Here is a 26,341-nt window from a genome sequence, read left to right on the forward strand (position 1 = left end):
ATATATATATATATATATATATATATATATATATATATATATATATATATATATATATATATATATATATTAGGTTTAAAAAATAAAAGAAAATGTTGACTGAAAGGAAAAAAGAATAAGGTATGGGGGAAGTGCAGAACCTGCTTTAAAGAGGGTCAGGTGTTAGGTGTTAGAAAAGACACGAGAAAGTAGAGTTGTGAAGCTTAATGGTGTAGGGAAAGGGTCAGGTGGTAGGTGTTAGGAAGACATGCTGGTTAAGGCTGACTGCTATGGTGTTCATTTCACTGTTTGATTACATTGTGTTATCTTTCGTGTAGTACTGATTAAATTGATAGTATTTTGAAATCTTTTGACTGTTTACATTGTATCTGGTTCATGGTATTCGTTTTTACGCCGTGCTTTTGTTATCTGTAACTGAAGTTGCACGTACGACGCTGAGAACCTATGATTATTCATATACCGTATATACGTATACGAAATCCCTTCCAAAAATATACGTTACAAATTGCATCACTTACGATTCGAGTTTGGATCATCCGGTGTCCTTTTATCTTGAATTTGTATAGTGATTACAGTTATTACGGTTTCCAACCTGCCCACCTTTTTATAAATGAACAGAAATTGAAAATAAGATTGAAAAGAAAGGAAATTTAGGTTCACTATATATATATATATATATATATATATATATATATATATATATATATATATATATATATATATATATATATATGTATCTTTTTCTTTCATACTATTCGCCATTTTTTTTTAGATAGCTGACGACATGGCACAGGAAAATGACTTGTCCCTGTCGTGTTCATCTCGGATGGAAGGGAAAATGATGAGTTTTAGAAAAAGAATGTAGAGATTAATTTGAGCAGCTCAGGTTTTATGTTGTAGACTTCGCCGTTAAAGGTGGAGAGGTTATAGGAAGAGGGAAAGACACAGGGGAACTCCACAGCTTCGCTGTTCAAGGAGAGAGAGTGTTGTAACGGTCAGTCATCGTGTGGCTGGTCGCCACTCACAAACTACTGGAAGCAACGTGTGTCAGGCTCGTACCGTGGGTCCAAGCCTTAGTGAAGCCAACTTTGCGACGGACTTGGAAAGGCGTAGGTGAGGAGAGGCTTTTGGTTCCTCAGGTGGAGTGAGCGATTCCCCTGTCAAACTACGGAGTAACTGCACTGACGAAGAATAGTTTGGAAAGCATAGCGTTCGTGATGTGTATTATTTATTATGGGGCGTCCAGATGTGTTTATATGACCGCCATGTGTATGCCGATGCGCGGGTGAGTAGTGGCGTTGTGAAATTTGGCAACGAAGGAGGGTGATGTTTAGAAGAGATTTGCAGGTAGACCTTATCTGCGTGCGCGTTGCTCAGCTCTTCTCGGTATCTCTGCTCGTACACACTTGGCCTAGCTGCTCATCCTTCCCAAGGGGCTGGTCGATGAAATGGGTACCAGGCTTAGGCCAGGATATATATATATATATATATATATATATATATATATATATATATATATATATATATATATATATATATATATATATATATATATATATATATATATATATATTACAAAGGGAAAAAGGTCTTGCAGTGTTGTATGTGCAGTTCGTATTGGGAATTGACTTCTTGTATGAGCAGTGGAGATTGTGTTAATGGAGCTTCATGATTACGTTACATTAGCAATGATAGTCCAAGTGTCGTGGACTATCATGCTGTTGTGGGTGTCGTCAGCCGTAGTCAAAATAGATGTGTTTGAGTATAAGATTAAGAGGGAAGTAGGCATCCTCCTTGAGGAGATGAGAAACCGTGAGATTTATGAACACATTTAACACACCTTTCTTAAAGATCAGTTTGATATTTGATAATTCATTTATTATTATGTTGTTCTGCAGGATGACCTGCTTTTTTGATGCAAGCTTCTTACATAACTGTAGTTCCAATAATCGTCTGTACTCTGCTGTATCTTTACGAGACAGGGTGCTGTATTTTCCTACTAGAAGGTACTGTATTATACAGCTGTAAGACGGATGTTACAGCGTCGTAAGAGGAGCATCCCGTGTCCCGCCGTACTCCCTGTGCTTGACCGACCTCCGCCTGAGGTCTGGTGACAACCTGGGGTCGCTTTTTTGATCCGTCTCACATTTCTCGTCGGCGATACACGATTCCGCAAGCGGTCACGTCTTTAGTTCTCCTTTGTGGTGTATATATATATATATATATATATATATATATATATATATATATATATATATATATATATATATATATATATATATATATATATATATTATTTATATGTGTGTGTGTGAGTGTGTGTGTGTGTGTGTGTGTGTGTGTGTGTGTGTGTGTGTGTGTGTGTGTGTGTGTGTGCTTGTATTTAGAGCATTTAGTAGTGACGTGGGTGAGTAGGTTTCCGGTTAATTGGACAGGGAGATAATGCTGTGTCCCGTTAAATTAACCGAACCTACCTGCCTACCCACCCACCCACCCGCCCGCCCGCCTGCTGTGCCGTCTCTCGGCCGTGCGCGAACGCGGCGGATACGCAAAGTCTGCCAGCGGACACAATCAGCTGATGGACACGGGCTGGGGACGAGAGCGTCTCATCTCCCCGCCCGAGAGAGAGAGAGAGAAAGAGAGAGAGAGAGAGAGAGAGAGAGAGAGAGAGAGAGAGAGAGAGAGAGAGAGAGAGAGAGAGAGAGTATTGAATGTCGAGAGTAGCGTGAATGTCTCCGACACTGTTTGTTTATACTCTCTCTCTCTCTCTCTCTCTCTCTCTCTCTCTCTCTCTCTCTCTCTCTCTCTCTCTCTCTCCCGTATCTCACTTTGTAACAAGATTTGCACGTTATTTTGAGCCTCCATCCGTGTTGTGTGGCTGAAGGATCCCACGGATTATGTACCAGGGATCGAACTTTCTTGGGTTTGCTTCCTAATGATGCGATGGGGAGGGTAAGGTATTCGCTCTCCCCACCACCCACCCCTCGTCACGTGTAGCCATCCTTGTTGGTGAATGTATGTGACGTGTTGTATGTCGCTGGGGGAGAGACGAGAGGAATAATGGTAGATAAAATAGGGACTAAGCAACTGTGGATGGGGTGGGCCGCCAGACCAGACACCAGCATGGCATCTAGCTCTTCAGTTGACACTTGGGTGTTGGGGAGATCAGACGTACGCCCGTGCCGCGCTCTTCTCCCCGTGTCCCTGGTGCCACCCCGTTGCCCTGGCACTCCCTGCCTCACATGGCACCCTGAACCTTGGCACTATATGGCCTCGCAAGAGTGAGAACATGTGTGCACACGGCCTATGAAGTAGAGGAATTAGCAAAATCATTTTTTTTTTCTGTGTTGTGTTGGGAATCTGAATGAAGCCAAAACCCGCCGCTGTGATTAATTAAGTGTCATTTTAGGGCAGTGTAGGGGTGGGGTCAGGTGTCGTCCATGGATGTCGGCCGGTGTATTGTGGACGGTGTGTGAGAGTATACACAAGCCCAGCGTGTGGAGTCGTTGCCCAGGGCGCCACCAGCTGATTTTTGCGCCGACTGAGAAGTTTGGAGATTCGCATGCCAGGGGTACCGTGGTGAGGGGCCCCGGGGGAGGGGGGGTTTAGAGAGAGGGGGGGAGAGAGGAGGAGGAGGAGGGAGGGGGAGCGAGCCCCTCTCTGTAGTAGCAGTAGTAGTAGTCGTCGTAGAGTCGGTGGTGGTGAGGACGACAATGTCGGTCGTGGTCGTGCTGTCGTCGTAGTGTTGTCGGTGATGATGTCGTCGCTGGTGGAGGCGCTGCAGGTGTCTCCCGCCCGCACCCGCAGGAGGAAGCCCGCCGCCGCCCACAACCTCTACAGGGGCGTCGTCAGGAGCAAGGTAACGGACGTTCCATCCCCCACCCTTAGTGTACGCCTATCATGGCAGCGGAGTCTTCTTATTCCCCTCTCCCTCCTCACCCTCTCTCATATCACGACACCGTTACTCTTCCCTCTCGTCATCTTTGTGTACATTTAGCATCTTCTTCTACCATATTTCTGTACATTTAGCATCTTCTTCTACCCACTGTATCGCCCGTCTCGCAGTCATTCGTCTGCATGCTCCGTAGCCAGACATTTCCCTGGTGAAAACCTGGTCATATGATTATGTTTTCCCCGTCTTTAAGTTTCTATACACCTACCTCCTACTTCCCTATCCATCCTATCCTCATGCTTTATTTAGACAGCCTATCCCCGTGATTATTCTATCCATATATTCATTTTTTTTTCCTTAATGCTTCTTGTTACAGTTTTTTTTTCTTTTTTTTTTTTTTGCCCGTCCTTCTGTAACATCTTCCATCCACCCCCTCCACCTTCCATCCCACCCGCTGGACTTGTATCTATCCTTCCTATCTGTGCTGGATATCTTTCATGCTCGTTCATATTCATTTGACATCTGTATTGGTGTGTCTCCTATCCTTACAATCTTCTGGATCATCTTCCCCCTTTTCACTCCTATCCCCCCTGCACCTACTATCCTACAACATCCTTGCTGGATATTTCACCAGTCATCCCTATCCATCCCTATATTGTTAAATACCTGTACTCTTATATGTTGTACTTGCTCAGCCATGCTCATGTTTCTCTCAGATGTTCATCCTTTCTATCCACTCTTCAGCCGCTGGACACTAACCCATATATGTTCCAGATTTTCACAAGGTTCCCTATCCTCATGCATATAGCTAACTATCCCTCTATCATCCGTAGCCACATATCTAATGTTGGTGTCTTATGGACATCTAGCCATCTATTTTTCCTGCCCTCATCCAGTACTGTTGGTCATGTACACACAGTAAAAAAAAAAAGTATCTTCCTGGTAAAGAAAAAAAAGAATGTTCTCAGATGGGTGCGATGAATTTCGAAATGATTAATACGGCTCGTGTAATCTCGGTAGGGTTGGTAAGCGTGGATGTGAGGCAAATATCGTTATAATCATGGTAGACTCACTGTAAACACATTTCCATCGATGTATGAAATCAATATAACTTTTATTATAGCAAATGACAGGAAGTGTCGCAAGCAATCGATATATTACAATATCCTGAAAGCAGGGTTAACAAGGTAAGGCCAGACCAATGGGCATTTCTCAAAGTCCTTCGTCCATGGTGTCATAATGTTTCGCACAGAAATGTGGTAAGATCTTTTTATTATTTTATTCATTTTCCTATTTCTTTTTTTTTTTTTTTTTTTTGCCTCGTGTAACCATTGTATCAACTCTATCCTTACCTCTTCCTCCGCTTGACGTCTAGCCTTACAACTACCCATCCCTGCCCTCATTCTTGGACATGTACCCTTTTCCCTTCCCTACGTCCCATGTTTTGTTATCATTGGTTATAAACCGGTGTCTTGACGCGTCGTGCTCTCAAGATCCCCACCTGGACTTAGAATTCTGTACGTATGGAAGACCAGCAGTGTGGGAGGGGACAGAGGAAAGTGCTCTCAGGTGTTCTGACACCTATTCCATTATCCGGTGCCCCTCCCGTGTCTACATTGCAGCGGCGTTGTTTCTCGTGGCCATACCGAAGTCCAGGTGTGAGGGCGAACTACACTGCAGGCAGGCACCGTCTCCACCATCTGGGGGTCAACGATATCGTGCTAGTGTCTAATGATTGTCTCTATTTCTCTCTATTCTCTCTCTCTCTCTCTCTCTCTCTCTCTCTCTCTCTCTCTCTCTCTCTCTCTCTCTCTCTCTCTCTCTCTCTCTCTCTCTCTCTCGTATTTGGGCTTCTCCCGGGGTATACGCCAGTGTTGTAACTGAAGCCTTCATTTCCTAGTGGGTTGTGGTATCGGTTTCCACAGTCAGTTCACACATCCCTCCAGCTTTATGGCCCTACGCCGGCAGCCCGGTTGCTGGGTACTTACCTTCCGTATGCCTTGCGACGTTTTACCTTACCTTTCCTACACCTAACGACGGTTTACCTTACCTTAAGTATACCTGACGGTTCATAACGACCGTTTACCTCACTTAAAGTATACCTTTCGATGCTTTACATTACCTTACATATATACCTTACGATGGTTTGGAGGTCTTCTACCTCCCACAGCTGGGTCTGGGGCCTTACCTTACCTTATGTATACCTTACGATGGTTAGGAGGTCTTCTACCCCCACAGCTGGTCTGGGACCTTACCTTACCTTACGTATACCTTAAGATGGTTTGGGAGGTCTTTTACCCCCAACAGCTGGGTCTGGCACCTTACCTTACCTTACGTATACCTTACGATGGTCTCGGAGGTCACAGCGTGTTGTGACCTAGCTGCTGCTGTTGGAGGACGCGGTCAGAAGGCTCACATAGCCTTGACACCTGGCTGGTCTGGCGCGTTGAATTCACAGGTACGGTTCTTACAGGTAGATGTTGGAGTTGGGTTTGTTAGATGTGAGGAGATGCCTCAGACCATCTGTTAGGAAGCTGTTTGATTTAGCGTTGAGATTGGCTTTCAGGGCCGTCTTGTGAGGGACGAAAGCTCTACATCGTGTCTGGAGGACTTGTAGTCTTCAGGGACGTGGGTACTCTTTAGAGCCCACCTTCAGGGCCTATATATATATATATATATATATATATATATATATATATATATATATATATATATATATATATATATATATATATATATATATATATGTTTAAGACAAGTAGGTTTAAACCCGAATGGGTAGATGTACATATTTCAGGGCCGAGGGGAAGAATTTGTAGGGCTGTTCTTCAGGGGAGGGGGTACCTTCTAGTGCCAGGCCCTTGGACATTTACATTTTAGAGAGGAGGAAGTGTTTCAGGGCCTACTATAAGACCTGTGGCGTTCGGTGACAAAGATACCACAGTGCCAGTTTAAGAGGAAGGGAAGCATTCAGATGCAGTCCGAAAAATAAATGTGTGTGATGTGTGTGTGTGGGGTGGGAGTACACTGTTCCCTGGGCTACTGCTCCTCCGAGGTTGTTTACGGCCTTTGCCGGGGATTTGTATGTGACGCCGGAGCTTCACGAGTACGTCATCAGGGCAGAGTACGTGCGTGTGTGTGTGTGTGTGTGTGTGTGTGTGTGTGTGTGTGTGTGTGTGTGTGTGTGTGTGTGTGTGTGTGTTTAAATGTGAGAGTATCTATATTATAATGATGATAATGATAATGATAATGAACGATTTATTGAATATAGGCGGCCATTTGGCTGAAACTACACAGTTGACGTATTGCAGACATTGCAGCACTGGGAGGTCAGGATAATAACGAGTCTACTGATCACAAATGAACTTCAGGTCAAGATGGGGTCAGATATCTCCACGCTTTGGAGAAGCCCATGAGTGAGGGACACACACACACAAATAATAGAGTGACCGACATACAGGAGGTTTTAAAGAGTTAATACTGTGCCATCACCCGCACACACACACACACACACACACACACACACACACACACACACACACACACGTAATGACCAGAATGTTGAACAAGGAAGGCTTGGAACCCGCCGCTGAAACCACTGAAGTCTGGTAAGTGTCCAGGGACCTTATATAGAGTCCCACATCATGCAGCTGGCTGACGCTGTCCATGGTACAGCTGGCTGACGCTGCCCATGGTACAGGTGGCTGACGCCGCCCATGTAGAACAGCAGCTGACACCGTCCATGGTAGAGATTCTTGAGGTAATCTACTTTACAGACGTTCTGCGATGCCTCGAAATCTTCTTCGTTGACACATCATCAGCCAAGTCTGTCGACCCTCCTGATTAGGATGAACCTTTCCTTGAGTTTCCCCTCAACTTCTTTGTAGTGAACAGGCACTTGTCCGAGGTAATGAACAGGCACTTGTCCGAGGTAATGAACAGGCACTTGTGCGAGGTAATGAACAGGCACTTGTCCGAGGTAATGAACAGGCACTTGTCCGAGGTAATGAACAGGCACTTGTGCGAGGTAATGAACAGGCACTTGTCCGAGGTAATGAACAGGCACTTGTCTGAGGTAATGAACAGGCACTTCTCCGAGGGATTGGTACTGTGAAAAGACCCACTTCACTGTCGGATGATGGTAAGCGAGGTAGACTCGCTCCTAAAATCAAAGTTGGGTTATCAAGAGTAGGGAGAAGCATAGAAGAAGGTATACCTTGCATTACGTTACGATGGCTGGCTTCCAGGTTTCTTTCTCTAAACCTCAGCCTGAGGTCAAGCGGATGCGTTGCTCATCTCCTCAGGCAGGCTGTTGGAGGCCGCGGGTGGCATGCTTCACTTACGTGACCACCATGAGGTCAAGAAGTCCACGATGAAGCTGTTAGAGAAGGAAAAATGGTGATATTGCATAACCCATGTTGTCTCTTGTGACCAGCCTTCACACAGCGCCTGGGAGAGGCACTTGATTGTGTCGGGAACTGCCAGAAACCACAGGATATTTATAACCCGTTAATGAATACAGCCCGAGTGAATAGCGATCCGTTCATACATGAGAAACATTGAATGGGGGGGAAATACGCCGGCGATAACTTAAGGGAGATGGAGTGGAAGGCGAGATCGGCTGGAAGAGGGAGGGAGTTCTCCAGACCCCCACAAGATAAAGGCTGTCGGAGAGGTAGGTCTGGGGGGTGGAACGTGGACGGGAGGTGTCGGGTCAGCCAAGATGATGAAAGATTAAGTGCTGAAAAAAATAGGAAAAAAAAGAGAGAGAGAAATTAATACGGGCCCAAACCACATGGTCTTTTCCTTAAGGGAAAACTGCTGCGTTAACATCACGATATATGGGGGGTAAAAGATGTTGAGGTGGAAACGTCGTAGAGGTCATTTTCCGGCCGCATCGTTTGACTAAAACAGCCGGATTGCTGGGACGGGATAATTGACTTTAAAGTTGCCCTCATTAGGGAGCTGGGGCGGGGGTTACGTATATCTATACAGCGTGGGACCCAGCGGAAGGTCTTGTGTCGAGCCTACATGCACGGATAATTCCCCACCGGAATGAAGGACTGGGTAGAGTATGCATATTAGGTCCACGGAGGAGTAGACACGCCCATGGAAGTACGAGGGACAATAGCGTAAACCTTGACACCTCGGGACTTATTAGAAAAAAGAAATGTATATATATATATATATATATATATATATATATATATATATATATATATATATATATATATATATATATATATATATATATATATATATATATATATATATATATATATATATAATATAGAAAGCTACTTTTAAGGTGTGGTTGACCTGTCAGGTTGGACAACATACGCTAAAAACCCTTTAAGACCTGCAGCAGCGAACAGCCTCGTATATCAGGTTGGTAGTAAGGAAGTTTGGTCGTAGACTAAGCGAAGGGGAACAGAGGAGAGGAAGGGCGTGAGACCAGTGTATGTATGGTATGTGTATCAGGATGGCAGACCAACTCAACACAGGGAGCGACGTCTTTGGGGTGTATTTAAACAAAGTTGATTTTTATCAGTAATGATTTTATTGGGGGAGAAGTAAACAGTGAGTTGTCTTTGATAGAGTGAATTGTCTTTGATACAATAGATTGTCGTGGAACAGAGAATTAACTTTGAACAGGGAATTATCTTCGATGCAGTGGTGATGCTTACAGAGGGCAAACTCCAGAAGTCAGTGTGGAGAGGTTTGAGGTGTAGAGCAGCACAGAGATGCATCAGACGCGTCCTCGCAAGAGAAGAAAGTGCAGAAGGCCCCCATCTGGAGCGAGGGGGGCGTGTTCCGTCCGTGGTCAATAGATGTGGACAACAAACCATCTTAAAAACGCCGTGGCTCGCTCAGGAGAGGAGAGCATAAACGTTGAAAGAAGTGGAAGCGGCGTGAACAAGGACACCAGGAGATTAACAGTATTGACCAAGATAAAGTTAAGACGTGTGGGTGACACAGGATACAATACTTCTATTCATGTGTGAAAGCTCAAGATGGAGGACCTTAAACACCATTGACCCGTTTGGAACAGATTGGCATGATGTGGTTTTATGCCACTCGTATCACTGGCATATATTGTTGTGTATACCCGTGCACATCTTGTGAGTGATGGCGCAGAAGGGGATCACGCTGGTCAGAAAGGCTCTTCGTCAGATCCCATTGGGCAGATAGCCATCAAACATATGGTCACAAAGTTGGTTCTTTACCTAAGCTGACGATTCTTTCATATAGTAATAAGTTGACCGAGTAGATGGAAAAAAAAAAAAGTGGATACATTGTTAGAATTCCAGGGTCGAGAGAGGCACTGACTTGGGGTGTGATAGTGAGCAGCTGAGGGATATGAATTCTTCTTATAGTGCTGTGGTCCCTCCATGTTGGTGTGCATCGCTGAGCTTCCTCACTCACCATGACTCCGGCGGGAGGGACGTTGGCATCATGGCCTTGCGCCTTCTCTTCCAGGATTAAAGACTGCTGGAAGGTAAGATTCCAACAGCAAGGGGGGCGCTTGACGTTCCCAGGGAGAGAGAGAGAGAGAGAGAGAGAGAGAGAGAGAGAGAGAGAGAGAGAGAGAGAGAGAGAGAGAGAGAGAGAGAGAGAGCCTGGACTCTGATGGATCGTAAACATGAAACAAATATGAGAAAACTCCCTATCTCGTCTGTTTTTTCCACCGTAAAAAAGTTGTTTCAGAAATGTAATTCACAGAGAGCGAAAGGGAATGAAAAGGTATCTTTCCAGGAAGCGTAAATATAAAACGGACGGTCAAGCGTGGCCTTTCTTCTTCCTCATTCCAGGCAACACTGGTCGTCCCTACATCACCTCATAACCCCGCAACACTCGGCTATCCCGCTGCTCTCCCCATGAAATGTGTGTTTCCAGCAAGATTTTCCCCCTAGCATACATTCAGATGTTACGAAAAAGAAAAAAAAATAGTGTCTCCTCTCGTATGGTGGCTACTCGCTTTTACCATTGATAGTAGCATCAATATTTTTAGACCATAGATAGTGTACAGTGGGAGACGGCGTCCAGAAATGCACAGGGGAGATAAGTCAGTGAGGTAAGAGCAAATATGGATGCTCAACTGTCTGGGCAAAACGCGCGTAACCATGGAGGTCTATTTAGTACTTCCAGTATGAAAAGTAACAAATATAGAATAGGAGGAGGTCATCAGTGAGATGTCTAGTGAATATCAGAACCGAGCAGGAGTGGGTGTTGATGACATGACCATTTTGGTACCCCAAACACCGCGGATATACACCAGAGAGGAGAAAGTACAGAAGGTCTAGAGTACAACGAGGAAGACCACCACTTTACAGGAGGCGAAGAATAGTTGCAGACCTTCCAAGTAAGCCACAGACCTCCCAGTAAAGAAAGGTTAAGTTATCAAATGTGGTATCGGAAGTAGACCATAAACTGGAAATGTCATTTGAAACGCAGCAAAAGGAAGAAGAGGAAAGAGCCATTGATGAAATGACAAATAACCCAGAATAGTTTTACTGATATGCCAAACCCAAATCGAGAACCACAAACTCCATTGGCCACATCAAAACTGAAGATATTGTTGTGTTCTAACGTCGCCTTACTTAGCGGGCGAAACTGCCGAGTTAGAAAGTGTCCAGAGATCTTCCATAGTCCATAATTACTGGAAAGGACTGAGAACATTGAGGCTGTACTCCCTGGATCGCAGACGGGTAAGCTGAATCATCATCTGTACCTGCAGAATTCTAGAAGGTCTGGTTCCCAACCTACATTCAGAACTAACACGCTACTGGCACGACAGTCATGGAAGACTGTGTACAATACCACCTTTGAAATCCGTGTGTGCCATATGGACGACGAGAGAGAACACCTTAAACCCCCCCAAGAGTCTTCACCACCTTGCCATCTACCATCTACCCAGCCCAGTAGTCTGGGGCCCAGCCCTGGCTGTGGGGGTTGAAGACCCCTTAAAGACGACTTCAGGTATTGCTGTAGCAAGGAATGACTTTGAGATTGGACACCAGGCTTTTCAGTGTGTTTTCCAAGTGTATATACTTTTTTCCCTGTGGCCCAGTGAGGAGTCTGAATATTTGAGCCGTTCCCAGCAGTGTTGGTTTTAGACAGGCTAAGCCAGGCCTGTGAAAGGTTCTCCCGCATTCTCTAACCCTGCATTAAAGGAGAGTTTCAGTAGGTGACATTAACACTTCATACCGCTCCTGCCTGCAGTCTGAAACTCTTTTAGGTGGTCTAATGTTACTTTGGCTTCTTGGTACCTCAGTGTTTCATGAAGTATAGATAAAATAGTCCAGGATTTTTTGAGACTTGGTAAAACCCGGGTGCTGGGTATGGACCTCTGCATCTGTAAGAGTTTCATATTTGGAAATCTCTTTTCTTTAAGCTTGAGCTCGCACTCATTTTGGAACATGAACAGACGTGAAGGTCACGAAGAATGTTCCCCGGGTGTTCTAAATGGCGTCGAGTTGAAGAAAATGACGCTTAAGTCGGATGCCTCTGTGTTCATGTGGACATTACTGTCACTGCTTTCAGCGCTGTGTCGTATTTGATGTGGTTCCTCCCCTCCTGCTATCTGCCCCATCATGTTCTTTCGGCCTGTGCGAACTCTGGCCCTGGAAGGAGAAAGCGAGGATATAATGTATTTGCTCAGCCCAAGTGTGAGAGACGATGTGCCTAATGTATACGTCTGGAGACAGCACCACACTTGGGCTGTGTTCAGCCCGGATTATTTCCTTTGGCATCAGAGTTTTTTTTTTTTCTTTTCTTAAGCATATCTTGTAGCTTAAAGATATTTTTTTTTCTTTTAATGAAAGATCTTTTCTTAATTACGAGGTCTGGTGAATACCTGGCGAAGATTTCGAAGGTTTTCATAGGCCACTGTCAGAGTGGGTGGTGGACCCAGGTGTTGGAAGCGGCAGGCATCCCTCACTGAGGCCCACACAACCATGGCTGGTGTGGTCCACTTTGTAGGTCCAGTGCACTCTTGAACTTGTCTACCGTGCACCATGTTTCTGATGATGGTACATGGCAAGGTGGTGAAGACTCTTGGGCCCGGCGGGGGGGTGGTTTAAGATGTTCTTTCTTATAACGTCATGTTCATTCAAGAAACCGCAATGCTGAGGCTTTGATATTACCTAAATATTCCCTCTCGTTTTCTAATCCTTCATCCTTTCATCCTCCCTCCCTCACTCACCATTTCCAACCGGCCGCCCACTCCCCTCCCACTAATCCTTACCCCATCAGAAACTCAGTACCGGCTTTACCCTTGACCATAAGTATCCTGTTTCCGCGCATTGAGTTTCCTGTGCCTCGCTCCACCTTCCTGTCTTTGTGCCTCACAAGCACGGGATGTCGTGCTGGTAACCCGTTCTCCAGCCGTCATCATGGACGGGTGCTCGACCACCAGACTCCTACCTATGATGGCGGGAGGGTCGCTACACAACACCACTTCGATCGGTAGGTAACTTGCCTTACCTGACCTTACTTTACCTTACCTAACCTTACCTTGTCTTACCTTGCCTTATCTTACCTGACCTTACCTAACCATACCTGACCTGACCTGACCTGACCTTATCGTTCATCGTTCATGTGTCCATAGCACACAACGGTTGCTACAACACAGATACACAAGGTATTATTTCCGCCACACTGGCCCTGAGCCGGAGCTTATCTGGAAATGATGCCGGGGTTCAGCTCAGCGATCACAACATTTGTTCCTCGCGTTCCTCTCTGCTGTACACATGAATCTGATAAAGATACGTTGAAAAATAACAAAATGCTGTTTCTTTTTTTTTATGAAGGGAATTATTTTCTATGTTCTATCACTACATTTCTCAAAGAACTGTTCACTGTCCTCGTCACCGATCTGTTTTAAAAACCTAAGTTCTGATCAGATCACCCCTCGCTCTTCTCTCTTCCAAGTTGGGTGTATTCACTCTCCTTAATGTCGGTGCCATCTTTGTTGCCCTTCTACAGGAGTCTTCTCCATTAGCTCTTCATTCCTCTTTAGATACGGTATCCAAACTTGAGTAGCATGTTCTAGTGTTCGATTTATGCAGGATGTGAACAGTTCGCTGGATATTATCATGTACTTGAGTGTGATTCTGATGTTTGCAAGCTGACAGTTGGTGTCCTTAACCTTAGCTCTCCTGAGGTGTGACTCTGGTTATAGATTAGGGACACTGTCGACTCCCAAGTCTCTCTCTCTCTCTCTCTCTCTCTCTCTCTCTCTCTCTCTCTCTCTCTCTCTCTCTCTCTCTCTCTCTCTCTCTCTCTCTCTCTCTCTCTCTCTCTCACACACAGAGATCATGATGCAGGTTATCTCCTGCTACAGGATGACCACACTGGGGGGAGGGGGGGGGGGGGTATCTCTCGCCGTGTGTCCTTCTCATTACTTTACATCTGCTCGGAGTGAACTCTGTCAGCCATATATCATACCAACTCAGGAGTCTGTCAAGTTCTCCTTGTAATTTGATGCAATCTTCCACGCTTTTCACTTCCCTGATGTGTGTGTGTGTGTGTGTGTGTGTGTGTGTGTGTGTGTGTGTTAAAGTGATCGCGTCAGAAGTAATCTGTATTCTGATCAGGATTCGTTTTAGTGAAATTTTGACTATTTTTCATTATTCATATTCCAGTAAACTGAATTCAGATTCTGTATGAGCGTCCATGTCTCCTTAATTGAAAGGCAGATGCAGTTGATCAGTTGTGAGGGAGTGCGAGTTGGGTGAGCGCCAAGATTATACATTGACTGATTTGATGACATATGCACGGTGAAGTTATTACGGTTAACCAATAACTCATAAGTACTGATGTGGCTGGACTCAGCTATGATGACCTGGAAGCTACGTAGTTTTGGTGATGAAGACAAGTTATGACTTGTCAGGACACAGGAGGATGTATAGTAAAGAAATCTATGAAGGCTCTGGATAAGTATTTACGAAGTGTACCAGACCAGCCCGCCTGCAAACCGCGTCTCCCAACAGCTGGATCGACCAACGACCCAACCCAGCAGCCTGGAACAAGCCCTGGCTCTCGGGGTAGAAGACCCCCGAAGACTATTCCAGGTTAACTCCAGATTTCATTAGAATGTGTCATGTGTGCTAGTCTGAAGCCACTAAGTGTTTATATATGTATAAACACTCCCAGGACCCCTTTCAGAAAGGGTCGTGGTCTTCTCTTAAGACCCCTTTCTGAAAGGAAAAGGTTCAGACTCACGGGTTCAAGTCCGGAGGTTGGAAGCAAGAAGATCTTGTAACAGGTTCGAGACGAGACTGCTTGGCTCTGGGATGGCTAAGGGCTGGGGTTACGCGGGGTGTGGGGTTGGACATGAAGGTGGAGGTAAGTCAGGTAGATGGGAAAGGCTCATCCCAGTAGTGAGGTGTGTGATGATGAGCTTGTGTGTGTGTGTGTGAGGGGGTGGGGGGATCACCGGACGGGAAGGTGATTGTCACATCCGGCTCATTAAGGGCGACGGGTGTGGACGTAGAGCAGCTCTCTGTTTACTCTCGTTTGTTCACTTGGCTTGACCCTCTCGACATCAGCCGTTAACGGAGGCGTTCGCCAACAGGAAGGCCAAGATGTGGGACGTACTTGATGAGACATCCCAGCGTCGTGATGATTTTGTGAAGAAATGGTCATAAAAAAAAAAAAAAACGCCACACAGAGTGAGACTGTAGGTGGGACGTCATTCCCAGGCAGGTGGTCGTGGACGGAAGGGTGACTGAGGGATCCAGGTAGTGCTGGGGGATGGATGGGCCACAGTGGAGGGTCGAATGGGGCTAGATTGCAAGGCTGGAGAACGCTGGCAAAATGTCTTTTGGTTGGTTAATTATTCTCTGTGGCCATAAAGTAATGATAGCATTTGTGATGAGAAATTCACATGTGTGAAGAGAAATATATATATATATATATATATATATATATATATATATATATATATATATATATATATATATATATTTTTTTTTTTTTTTATTATACTTTGTCGCTGTCTCCCGCGTTTGCGAGGTAGCGTAAGGAAACAGACGAAAGAAATGGCCCAACCCCCCCCATACACATGTATATACATACGTCCACACACGCAAATATACATACCTACACAGCTTTCCATGGTTTACCCCATATATATATATATATATATATATATATATATATATATATATATATATATATATATATATATATATATATACTGAGAAAGGTTATGCTTTACATGAAAGCAAGATGAATAATTCTGTATAGATAGTTTTAAGTTTTTAACACATCCTTTTGAATTGGTCAAAAGTAAATAATTTTACGTGAATAGTTTTAAGTTCTTTGATGTCTTTTTCGTGCTGGAAAGCGCTGAATAACAACCATTGGGTTGTAGCGCTTTACATATTGCACAAAACTAAATCATATATTTGTTTATGTTGTTGAAAAGACATTGATCTGACGGGGCCATGTGAACACTGTTTTCTGCCCCCCTGAGGATTTGTCAGAACCCCGAGTACCTGTCTTCATTGTCACTAGTACATTCCCTAGTATTTAGATCTCTGATCGGGTTGGTAGTCACTAGTATATTCCCTAGTATTAAGGTGTCTGATTGGGCTAGTAGTCTCTTGTACATTCTGCAGTCGATTACATTATCAGTAAATGATGATAAAGAACTGTGGTTATCTATGTCATATGTGTGTCATGTAGGAGGGTGAGAAACAGCACAGGTTGCAGGTGCATTTAATACCTTGGGAACAGAGATTTTTTAATCGTCCGCATCGCTGGCATTACAAAAATGGTATTGTCATCTGTATCTTAAAAACTGTAGCTTCATCGACACACATTCTAGTTATTCCCATTTGTGAACATCTTTTTTGTGTTGCAAGGTATAATACGTAAGGTAAGATAAGGTCCTAGACCCAGCTGTGGGGGTAGAAGACCTCCCAAACCGTCGTAAGGTATACGTAAGGTAAGGTAAGGTCCCAGACCCAGCTGTGGGGGTAGGAGACCTCCCAAACCATCGTAAGGTATACGTAAGGTAAGGTAAGGTCCCAAACCCAGTTGTTGGGGTAAAAGACCTCCCAAGCCATCGTAAGGTATGCGTAAGGTAAGGTAAGGTCCCAGACCCAGCTGTAGGGGTTAGAAGACCTCCCAAACCATCGTAAAAGTTATGTTCTCAGGTAAGAGAGTTTTAGAAGCCAGCTCAATCTCCCGGGACCCGAGACGTTTTGCCCTTCCCACCAGCGGAGGTCGCACTCCTAATGGGAACCCTCTTAAATATTAAAGGGAGAACTGTGTAAGTTCCTCTACAGTGGAACGGACCAGCGGCGTAACGTAGGGCGATGGAGGTGAGGACGCCGAAGTCTGGGACTGTTTCCTTGGCCATGTCCCACCAACACCCACCACAGCGGTCAGGTGACGGGCAACGCGGGTAGAGATGAGCCCCTGGAACTTCATGCTGGGAGATACTTACCTGTTTACCCACCTACCCACTTACCTATTTACCTTCTTTTCCGGCCTGCTCACCCACCTACTTACCTGACTGGCTTTACCCAAGAACCCACACGGGTAACCCTCTCCCTACCTGGTCCCATATCCACTTACCCATCTATCCAGCTTCTTCGCAGCCATGCTTACCTTACCTGGACTTACCCATCTGCTTCCTTGTCGTCAGTTTACCCCACCTCAGTATGACGGGTCACGCCCGACGCTGTGTTTAGGTAGCTATCGTATGTTTTGGTCACGTCCTGTGTTTGTTGAGTTGGTACAGACTACTGTAGGTACAGACTACAGTAGGTACAGACTGCAGTAGGTACAAACTACAGTTGGGACAGACTACAGTAGGTACAGACCACAGTAGGTACAGACTACAATAGGTACAGACTACAGTTGGTACAGACTACAGTAGGTACAGACTACAATAGGTACAGACTACAGTTGGTACAGACTACAGTAGGTAAAGACTACATTACTACCTGCTGTAGTTTGTAGATACAGTGTAGTTGCAAGTAATGTAGTTTGTTGTTGAAGTACAGGACGAACTGTTTTGTAGATATAATACAGTGGTACCTACAGTAGGACGGAAACATATTTTTGTAGATACAGTACAGTGGTACCTACTGTATCCTGCTGAGGTAGCCGCTGCCTCGTGTGTGACGTGGTAGTTGCTGTTATGCAGAATACGTAGAATTTTTCGTATGATTCCCGTTCATGTAGTTGGTGTCTATAATGGTTACCACTGGGTTAGTGAGGGGTATTGGGCATATATATATATTTCATCTTTTATTACCTATTATTTCCCAGAATTTTTCGCTTACATTTCTGGCGTACATATTTTGGAACGATGTGATCATTTTCGTAGTATTTTCAGTGTAGTGTATCTAGCAATAGTTGGAAATAATGTCCGCAATTCAGTACACGTATTGAACGAGTTCTTTTTTCACGGCCATGACCGTATCTAACTCATGTATATGCATACCACATGTCCGTAAACATGCACGCATACATGTATACACATACACATCGGGAACGGGAGTAGTGGTTGAGTTTAAATCATTAGGGAATAACTCCCACAGATCTTTGTCATGGACTGAAAGTAAAGTATAGAGGATCAGCTGTGCTGATGGTACATTGAAAATTGATTAGATTTTGACCGTTAGAATTTGACAAGATAAGCTGCAAGACGTGCTACTGTGCACTGGGGGGTGATTGTGACCAATCGGGTCATTTGAGGCCATTATGTGGGAATGGTGTGTGTTGACAGCCATGAATTATGTGTGTATTATACATATGATATGTGTATTTGAGGCCATTATGTGGGAATGGTGTGTGTTGACAGCCATGAATTATACGTGTATCATACATATGATATGTGTATTTGAGGCCATTATGTGGGAATGGTGTGTGTTGACAGCCATGAATTATACGTGTATCGTACATATGATATGTGTATTTGAGGCCATTATGTGGGAATGGTGTGTGTTGACAGCCATGAATTATACGTGTATCATACATATGATATGTGTATTTGAGGCGTGTCGACTCCCGCGGTCATGAAGTGTCCTCAGTGGCATGACGTAACGGCCGTTGCAAGCAGATGGAACATCTTCAGGTGTCCAGGACGTGTGTAAGGACGTGCACGCTCGCGCCAGCACGGCCCCTTCCTTGGTCAGGGCGTGGAGGATGGTGTGTGTGCCTCTGGTCATCCACGGAGCTCTACCAGTAACAGCGGTGGGGGGGGGGGGGGGGCTTTTGAACCCCCCGACGAGAAAAAAGAACAAGGCTGTTCGGCCATTAACGTTGGTCGGTATATTTGTGCCGGTGGGAATTATGTGGGGGGGGGGGGGGGCGTTCCCTACTCCCCCCTCGTGGCCACGCCCTCCGTGCTGGCCGGTGCTGGGAATGTTCCTAAGTTCTCGTGTTGTCTGGTTTTTTTTTTTTTTCAAGTTCATGATGTGTTGTGGGTGTTGCGAAGTTCATGTGTTGGGGGAATGTTGTTCTGTTGTTGTGTCGTGAACGGTCCTGAAGTCTAACACTCTCTCTCCTGAAGCCGAGTTATGGCCAGTAACCAACTGGCCCTCATCCCGGAGAGGATCAGGCGTACCTACAACCTTCCTGGAGGAAAGTCAGTTGTAGACAAGATTTAGTGAGATCTGTAAAAGATCTGTAAAGCATTGCATATGTGTAGGATATCACAGTCGGCTGCCGGGGGGGGGGGGGGGGGTGTGAACGGGACTTTGTTTGGATAATGGGGGTCGGTCGGTGGGCGTATAGTGGGGGTCGGTCGGTGGGCGTATAGTGGGGGTCGGTCGGTGGGCGTATAGTGGGGGTCGGTCGGTGGGCGTATAGTGGGGGTCGGTCGGTGGGCGTATAGTGGGGGTCGGTCGGTGGGCGTATAGTGGGGGTCGGTCGGTGGGCGTATAGTGGGGGTCGGTCGGTGGGCGTATAGTGGGGGTCGGTCGGTGGGCGTATAGTGGGGGTCGGTCGGTGGGCGTATAGTGGGGGTCGGTCGGTTGGCGTATGCGATCGTTAGTCGCTTTGCTTAGTTTTGATATAACAGTGTTGCCAGGGGGTAGGAGGTAGATAACTGCCGGTGCAGTGTTGCCAGCAGCTGAGGTTAAGCATAACTTGTGATGTGAGCTTGGAGAGGAGACTTGTGTGAGGAAGTACCAACACAGATCGAGTGTCTCCCCTGATGATGTGATTATTACACGAAAGTGCACTTGGGAACTTTTCGTGATTCATTTTCCCCGTGGACTCATAGGAATATATATATATATATATATATATATATATATATATATATATATATATATATATATATATATATATATATATATATATATATATAATATATATATATATAGATAGATAGATAGATAGATAGATATATATTAGTCATTCTGACAGATGTGTGGATTGGGATGGTGAGCAAACAGTAAACAAGGGTGAGAGTTGTCACGTGTGTGAAGGTTCTTACCTCGTGCAGGATCTGTTGACGGACTGCTCCTGTGTCGGTATAAGGGAAGTGGGTAGATGATATTAGCGAGGGCAGGGAGGGGGCCTAGAACCTGTCATAACAGCTTAGATCTCTCTGCCGGTAGGCCTGTATGCTAGGGCTTTATGGTGTGATTATGGGCCTTAATGGAATAAGTTCCTGAGGTCGATATGTTCCAGTCATTTTCATATATATATTTTTTTTTTCATTGTCGCTCAAGGGATCCCGTACCTACGTGGGCCGCCAGTGGGCCGCCGCGGCTCTTCAGGGTCCCATGGTCGATTAACGACCCAATTGGACCCAGCCTGAGTTTTGGGGGAGGTGGGGAGGGGTTGAAGACTGGAACCCCCCCTCCCCCCTGAAGACAACGCCTGGTAACTTGGCGGAATGAGAATGAGAGAGAGTCTCGGGTCTTGGACGACCTCCAGGCCCCCGGGTCGTCCCTGCCATTTGTTAATGACTCCCCGGATGAAACTGAGCTCACGGAGGAGGGTACGTCCTGTGAATGGCAGGGGGAGGGAGGCCCCGGCCTCCTGCTGACGACGGTGGTAGGTGCACCGCAGGGAGGTGCAGGTGAGGAAGGCTGTGGCCTCCAGGTTATCCTGATGGACATGACCTCCTGAAACCCCCTCCTCCCTCTCTCTCTCTCTCTCTCTCTCTCTCTCTCTCTCTCTCTCTCTCTCTCTCTCTCTCTCTCTCTCTCTCTCTCTCTCTCTCTCCCCTGGAATTTAGCTCCCCAGTATTTGTGGAAGTCTTTTCCCGTGTTGGCTGAGTCACTGTCGGGAGGGGTGGAGTGTCCAGGTTTTCGTATGTCCGTGGCACTTGCGGTATTAATACAGGTTCCTGTCTGGCACCATAAGACCTGAGGTGGGTCGTTGGCAGTGTGTCTGGAGTTCAGGTTTTCTTCAGCCGCTCCACACCCGAGTTGAAGCTGACCTTTGCGTCTTCGTGGCGGGTCCTTTTGCAGGAGCAGTTCGGGCTGACGGGAAGGCTGGTTAAGGTGTTGGCTCGACTAACAGTTCCTCAGTCCGGCTGGTTTGATGCACTGTTCCTGATGGTTGAAGGGCGTGTGTTCAGCAGTCTTGGGCCTTTTTTTTCTTCATTTCTTTCCTCTCCCCATACCAGAAGAGTTGGCATGTGTCCCCGATGAAAACCATAGGAGTTTTTAGTGGCTTATTGAAAGACCTTATTCACGTCTGTTCACGGTCTGTCATGCCTTCTGTTTGTGAGATTTTCAAGACGTTATTCTTGTATCATCCGCTGAGGACGATGTGATTTTGTGAGTTGCATTCATTTGTCTTGTGTGACAACGAGGAATAGAAGGGGTTGGGGGAGTGAACATTTTTCGTTGAACCTCAGAAAATATCGTTATTTACTAGAACATGTTGTGCTCTGTTACTTGATAACAAGTTGTAGCTCCATCTTCCAACTTTTCCCGTTCTTTCCATCTTTCGTATTTTTTTTATTATGTAATCTGCATATATTACGTCATTTTTTTTTCCAGTGTCTATAATCTTATGGTAGTGGTGAGCCAAGTGAGAGAGGCAATATCTTCCCTCCCTGAAACCATGTTATCCTGGGTTATGTAAATTGTTGGATTCCATAAAGTCAGTCAGTTTGATATATCAGGACCCTCGAGAGCTTTAATAAACTTGCGATGTCGGCGTTGTTGGTCGGTAGTCTTATTTGGAAGTACTTAACTTCTGCCTCTGTGGAGTAGGGTGACGCTGGTAAGTGTACAGCTCTTGGGCATCACGGAAGAATCCAGAGTTCTTGTCCATCTACTGCTCGTGCAGGAGGTGTTTTGTGTTTCTTTTGAAAGACTCGCTTCCAGGAGTCCGGTGCTGGAACAGAGTCCATGGGCAGGAAGACATTGCTCCAGGAGTCAGGTCGTGGAACAGATTGTATGGGCATAAACACATGGTTCCAGGAGTCAGGTCCTGGAACAGATTGTATGGGCATAAACACATGGTTCCAGGAGTCAGGTCCTGGAACAGATTGTATGGGCATAAAGACATGGTTCCAGGAATCAGGTCATGGAACAGATTTTATGGGCATAAAGACATGATGCCAGGAGTCAGGTCCTGGAGCAGTGTATGGGCACGTTCTTAGTGGCCCTGTGCAAATCCTGTGTCGTGGAGTTCCTGATAAGATAAAAACACATGGAATGAGTGGAAACCATTCATTGTCCTGGAAGACTTGAGGAAGAAATGGGTCTCTGGTCGGCTAGACTGTTTGCGACTGCAGCTTTTGAGTCCAGCTTGGTCATCAGAGCAGAAGAGCGACGTTTGGGGGAACTTTATCCAATTATTTCTTGAAGACTTGATGAGGCCAGCCTTATTGGTTTGTTCTTCCCTCTCGCTGGAGGTGTAACAGTCTTGGACTCAGGGGTGTATATAATGTGTGTGTGTATTGGTTACCATACATATATACCGTACGATGGTTTTGGAGGCCATATGATCCTAACAGCCTAACCTCTAATTAAGCTGCCTTGTTGCTCCTTTGATCAGCCAGGTTGTTGGAGGCAGCGGCCCACAGGCTTGCTACATGTAACCAGCAGAGTGGTTGATATTGTACGCGTGGTAGTTGCTTGTGCTGGACCTCATTAAATTTCTCCGCTAGACAGTCCATGACGTTTTAATGGTTGTTGGCATTGTATGAAGCCGTCTTGGGTCCTAGATGTATTAATCTTTTTCTTTTTCTATTTCTGCTTATTACACCTTTCGGTTGTGGGTGTGTTGTGTTGTGGTACAGTAATTAGGTAGTGGTAGTTTGGAAACTGGAACAAGGAGGATGGGTCAAGTCTCACCCACTTTGAAGCATTATCAGAAAACTTCCTCCATCTCAACAGGTCCCGGACTCTACCTTGTCCTCACAACAACACCATTCCACCGTCCAGTGGATCTGGGAGGGTTGTCTGATTACCACAGTTCCCACGTACGCATTATCAGACGACAAACATCCTTATCAGCATGAGTGGGAGACCTCCGTCACCAGTACAGACCTGTAGACCCTCCCGATCAGCACAGACACCTAAACACCCTCCCAACCAGTACAGACACCTGAAGACCTAACCATACCAGGCCTAGCCAAACACCGTCCCTATCAAGGCAAGTAGGAGACATCTTTAAAGACATCTTTACCAAAAGACCTCTCACTGTAGCGCAGACAAACCTTCGCACCAGTACAGGATATTTTGTATAAAAGATGAATTCAGACGAACGTAAATAAGACCAGAAGGTCTTGGTTCTAGAAGTGATGTTCTCTCAACCACACTCTCTGTTACCACGCATCTCTCTTACCCTGTAGTTACTTAATGGATCAAACCCCCTCACGCCACATACTGTCCCCCAACATTACAGATCACAAGACTTCACAAGCACAAAATGCATCTTCCACTCTAGGACATTAAACACCAACTATTCACGTGTCCTGCGCTCATCCAACAATTTCAAACACACACACCTGCACACATCTATACCTGTGATCCCTCTCGGTGGACGTGGTTGGCTTCCTGAGTGCTGTAAATGCTCCATAGAAAAGGTCTTGTAGCAGTAAGGTAAGGTAAATGGCATGGGCTTAGGGTTTGACGTGGAATAAAGACGTAGTACATTTCAATATTGGTAAACCTGTGTGTGTGTGTGTGTGTGTGTGTTTGTGTCTTTTACGTGCATGGACGAGTACATAACCAAAGGATTCATCTTTCAGTCCGCAACAACATGGCTAATATTGGAGTACCCCGGGATCGATTCCCCCGTGAGGCTTTGTGACTGAGAGACGGCCGGATACATAGATACGGGTGACTGGGAGTCCGGCGTGGCCACTCTCCGTGATGGAGGAGCCGGATGATGGCACTGTGGAACTTCGGACGCTGGGAATCTTACGCTGTTCTCAGATTTAAACATTATCTTTATTCTCCTTTTTTTTTTGCGTGGGTGTAGACGTTGGGGTACTTTGGTGACCCAAGTTTTGAGAGAGAGAGAGAGAGAGAGAGAGAGAGAGAGAGAGAGAGAGAGAGAGAGAGAGAGAGAGAGAGAGAGAGAGAGAGAGAGAGAGTATATAGCAGGCGACAGGTAACTCAGGAGAATGACGTGTGGTTTAGTAAAGCTGATATTAGCATTGTGTCATCCTCATTGAAATACTACGTACGTGGAGCTCACGAGAGGGACGTGTGGTGCATACCCAAGAGTCTCTCTCTCTCTCTCTCTCTCTCTCTCTCTCTCTCTCTCTCTCTCTCTCTCTCTCTCTCTCTCTCTCTCTCACACACACACACACACGCACACGTTTGACCCAAATACCTCGACACCCCCGCTATGCCCTACCTCCTGTATCCTCACAGCAGCTGCGGTGCTAAAAAGAAGAAAAAAAATATATATGTATTTACAGTTTGACACCATTACCGTAGCTTAAACCACCGTGCTTCTGTTGTGCATATTTGTGTCACATTACTCCTCAAATTATCCCCGTGTATTGATGGTTTTGTGTCGTGGTGTGTGGTCGGTATGTGTGTTTATCTTCCTAACTCCATTGTTTTTGTATAAACATTCTTGTATGCATTATAACCTTCCTGATCACCACTAGGTATACGTTGCTTCAGCATCACCACTATCATCTACCACTACTACCACCATCTCTACCTACTATCACCACTACCTGCTACCACCACTACCTAATACTACCACTGCAACGACCATGTTCCTATAAACTCACGTCACTGCACACATACCACAGCTACCATGTTCACTGTCGTCTCACTGTGTAGTACGGCACTGTAATGACCACCACACACCCTCCTCACCACAGAACCACACGTATCACTATACATAGCACCATGCACGCCACCACGATGACTGTATCACCATAAACACCATTATTCCCTCATCTGTCTGCCACATCAGTCGTACCACCATACACCACCACACCACCACCATAACGACGTCCTTTAACGCACCATAAATGGTATAATGACACCACCACTGCAGACACCATACTTACCATGACATAGCCGACGTGATCATAACCCTTCTTACACACGCACCACCATACTACTATATACACTGTAGCTGTATCACCATAGTCATAGGACAATATACACTATAGCTATGCTCTTAACACCATACTCCCAGACGCTGGGCTGTATGTGAAGAAAGAAAATATATATCCACATATTAGGAGACTTCTGGTCACACATGGTTGTATGTGGGTTTTGTGTAATGTATTACATTCACGTATTAAAGTCACTTGAGTTCGGTGTATGTGCAGTGTTATAACGTCACAGACAAGCGACGCCATGATAACAGCCATGTATACACACAACGCCACCATAATGATAACACGACTGTATACATGATAACGTCAACAAGTGGTTCCTGTGTGCTGCTCCCAGCAACAGTAACGACCCCCCCCCCCCTCCACCTCGTTGCGGCTTAACGTAACTTCACGTCACACACGCCTCACGCCATTGTAAGATCAAGGGTATTATTTACGGGTGACGTGACGTGCTTCCTGTCACCCCTACTGCTCTTCCTCCTCCTCCTCCTCCTCCTCGTCGTGTCATTATGGGGTTGACCAGACAACTAGTAGCTGCAGGTGATATGTATATTAGTGGGTGAGCTGAGGAGGTACCGGGCTTGTGTCTTGCCCCACCCACACCACTTGCCCCACGAACCTTGCCCACCTTACTACTGTTTTCCCCACCTCAACACCATTTTGGTTTGTCCTTTGCCCACCTCAACAGCCTTCTGGCGTATCATTTGCCCACCCCACCACCACTTCAAACGCTTTGTGATCCCATCTGTATCTTACATTAAATGATTTTCCCACCTGTGGGTGGTAGAAGACCTCCCAAACCATCGAAAGGTATACGTAAAGCTGGGTAGTGGAACCATACCTTGCCTTACGTATACCTTACGATGGTCTGGGAGGTCTTCCACCCCCACAACTCCTGATCAGTCAGGCTGTTGGAG

The 26,341-nt window shown here is 45.7% G+C and overlaps 1 protein-coding gene across 4 annotated transcripts in view; it reads left to right on the forward strand.

The window, feature by feature from the left end:
- The window catches only part of LOC139749369 (uncharacterized), a 424,871-nt gene that overhangs the window by 14,719 nt on the left and 383,811 nt on the right, over nucleotides 1-26,341 (forward strand). For 2 of the 4 annotated variants that reach the window (XM_071663137.1, XM_071663143.1), the window contains exon 1: nucleotides 3,628-3,859. The exons of 1 other annotated variant lie outside the window; for it this stretch is intronic. In XM_071663137.1, coding sequence (XP_071519238.1) covers nucleotides 3,755-3,859 — 105 coding nt within the window. In that variant the 5' untranslated portion in view covers nucleotides 3,628-3,754. Of the gene's footprint in view, nucleotides 1-3,626; nucleotides 3,860-26,341 lie in introns of those variants that run through there. One more of the 4 variants, XM_071663145.1, reaches the window with a different exon arrangement.

The sequence above is a fragment of the Panulirus ornatus genome, chromosome 7 (genome assembly GCF_036320965.1).
Source record: "Panulirus ornatus isolate Po-2019 chromosome 7, ASM3632096v1, whole genome shotgun sequence".
Lineage (NCBI taxonomy): Eukaryota > Metazoa > Arthropoda > Malacostraca > Decapoda > Palinuridae > Panulirus > Panulirus ornatus.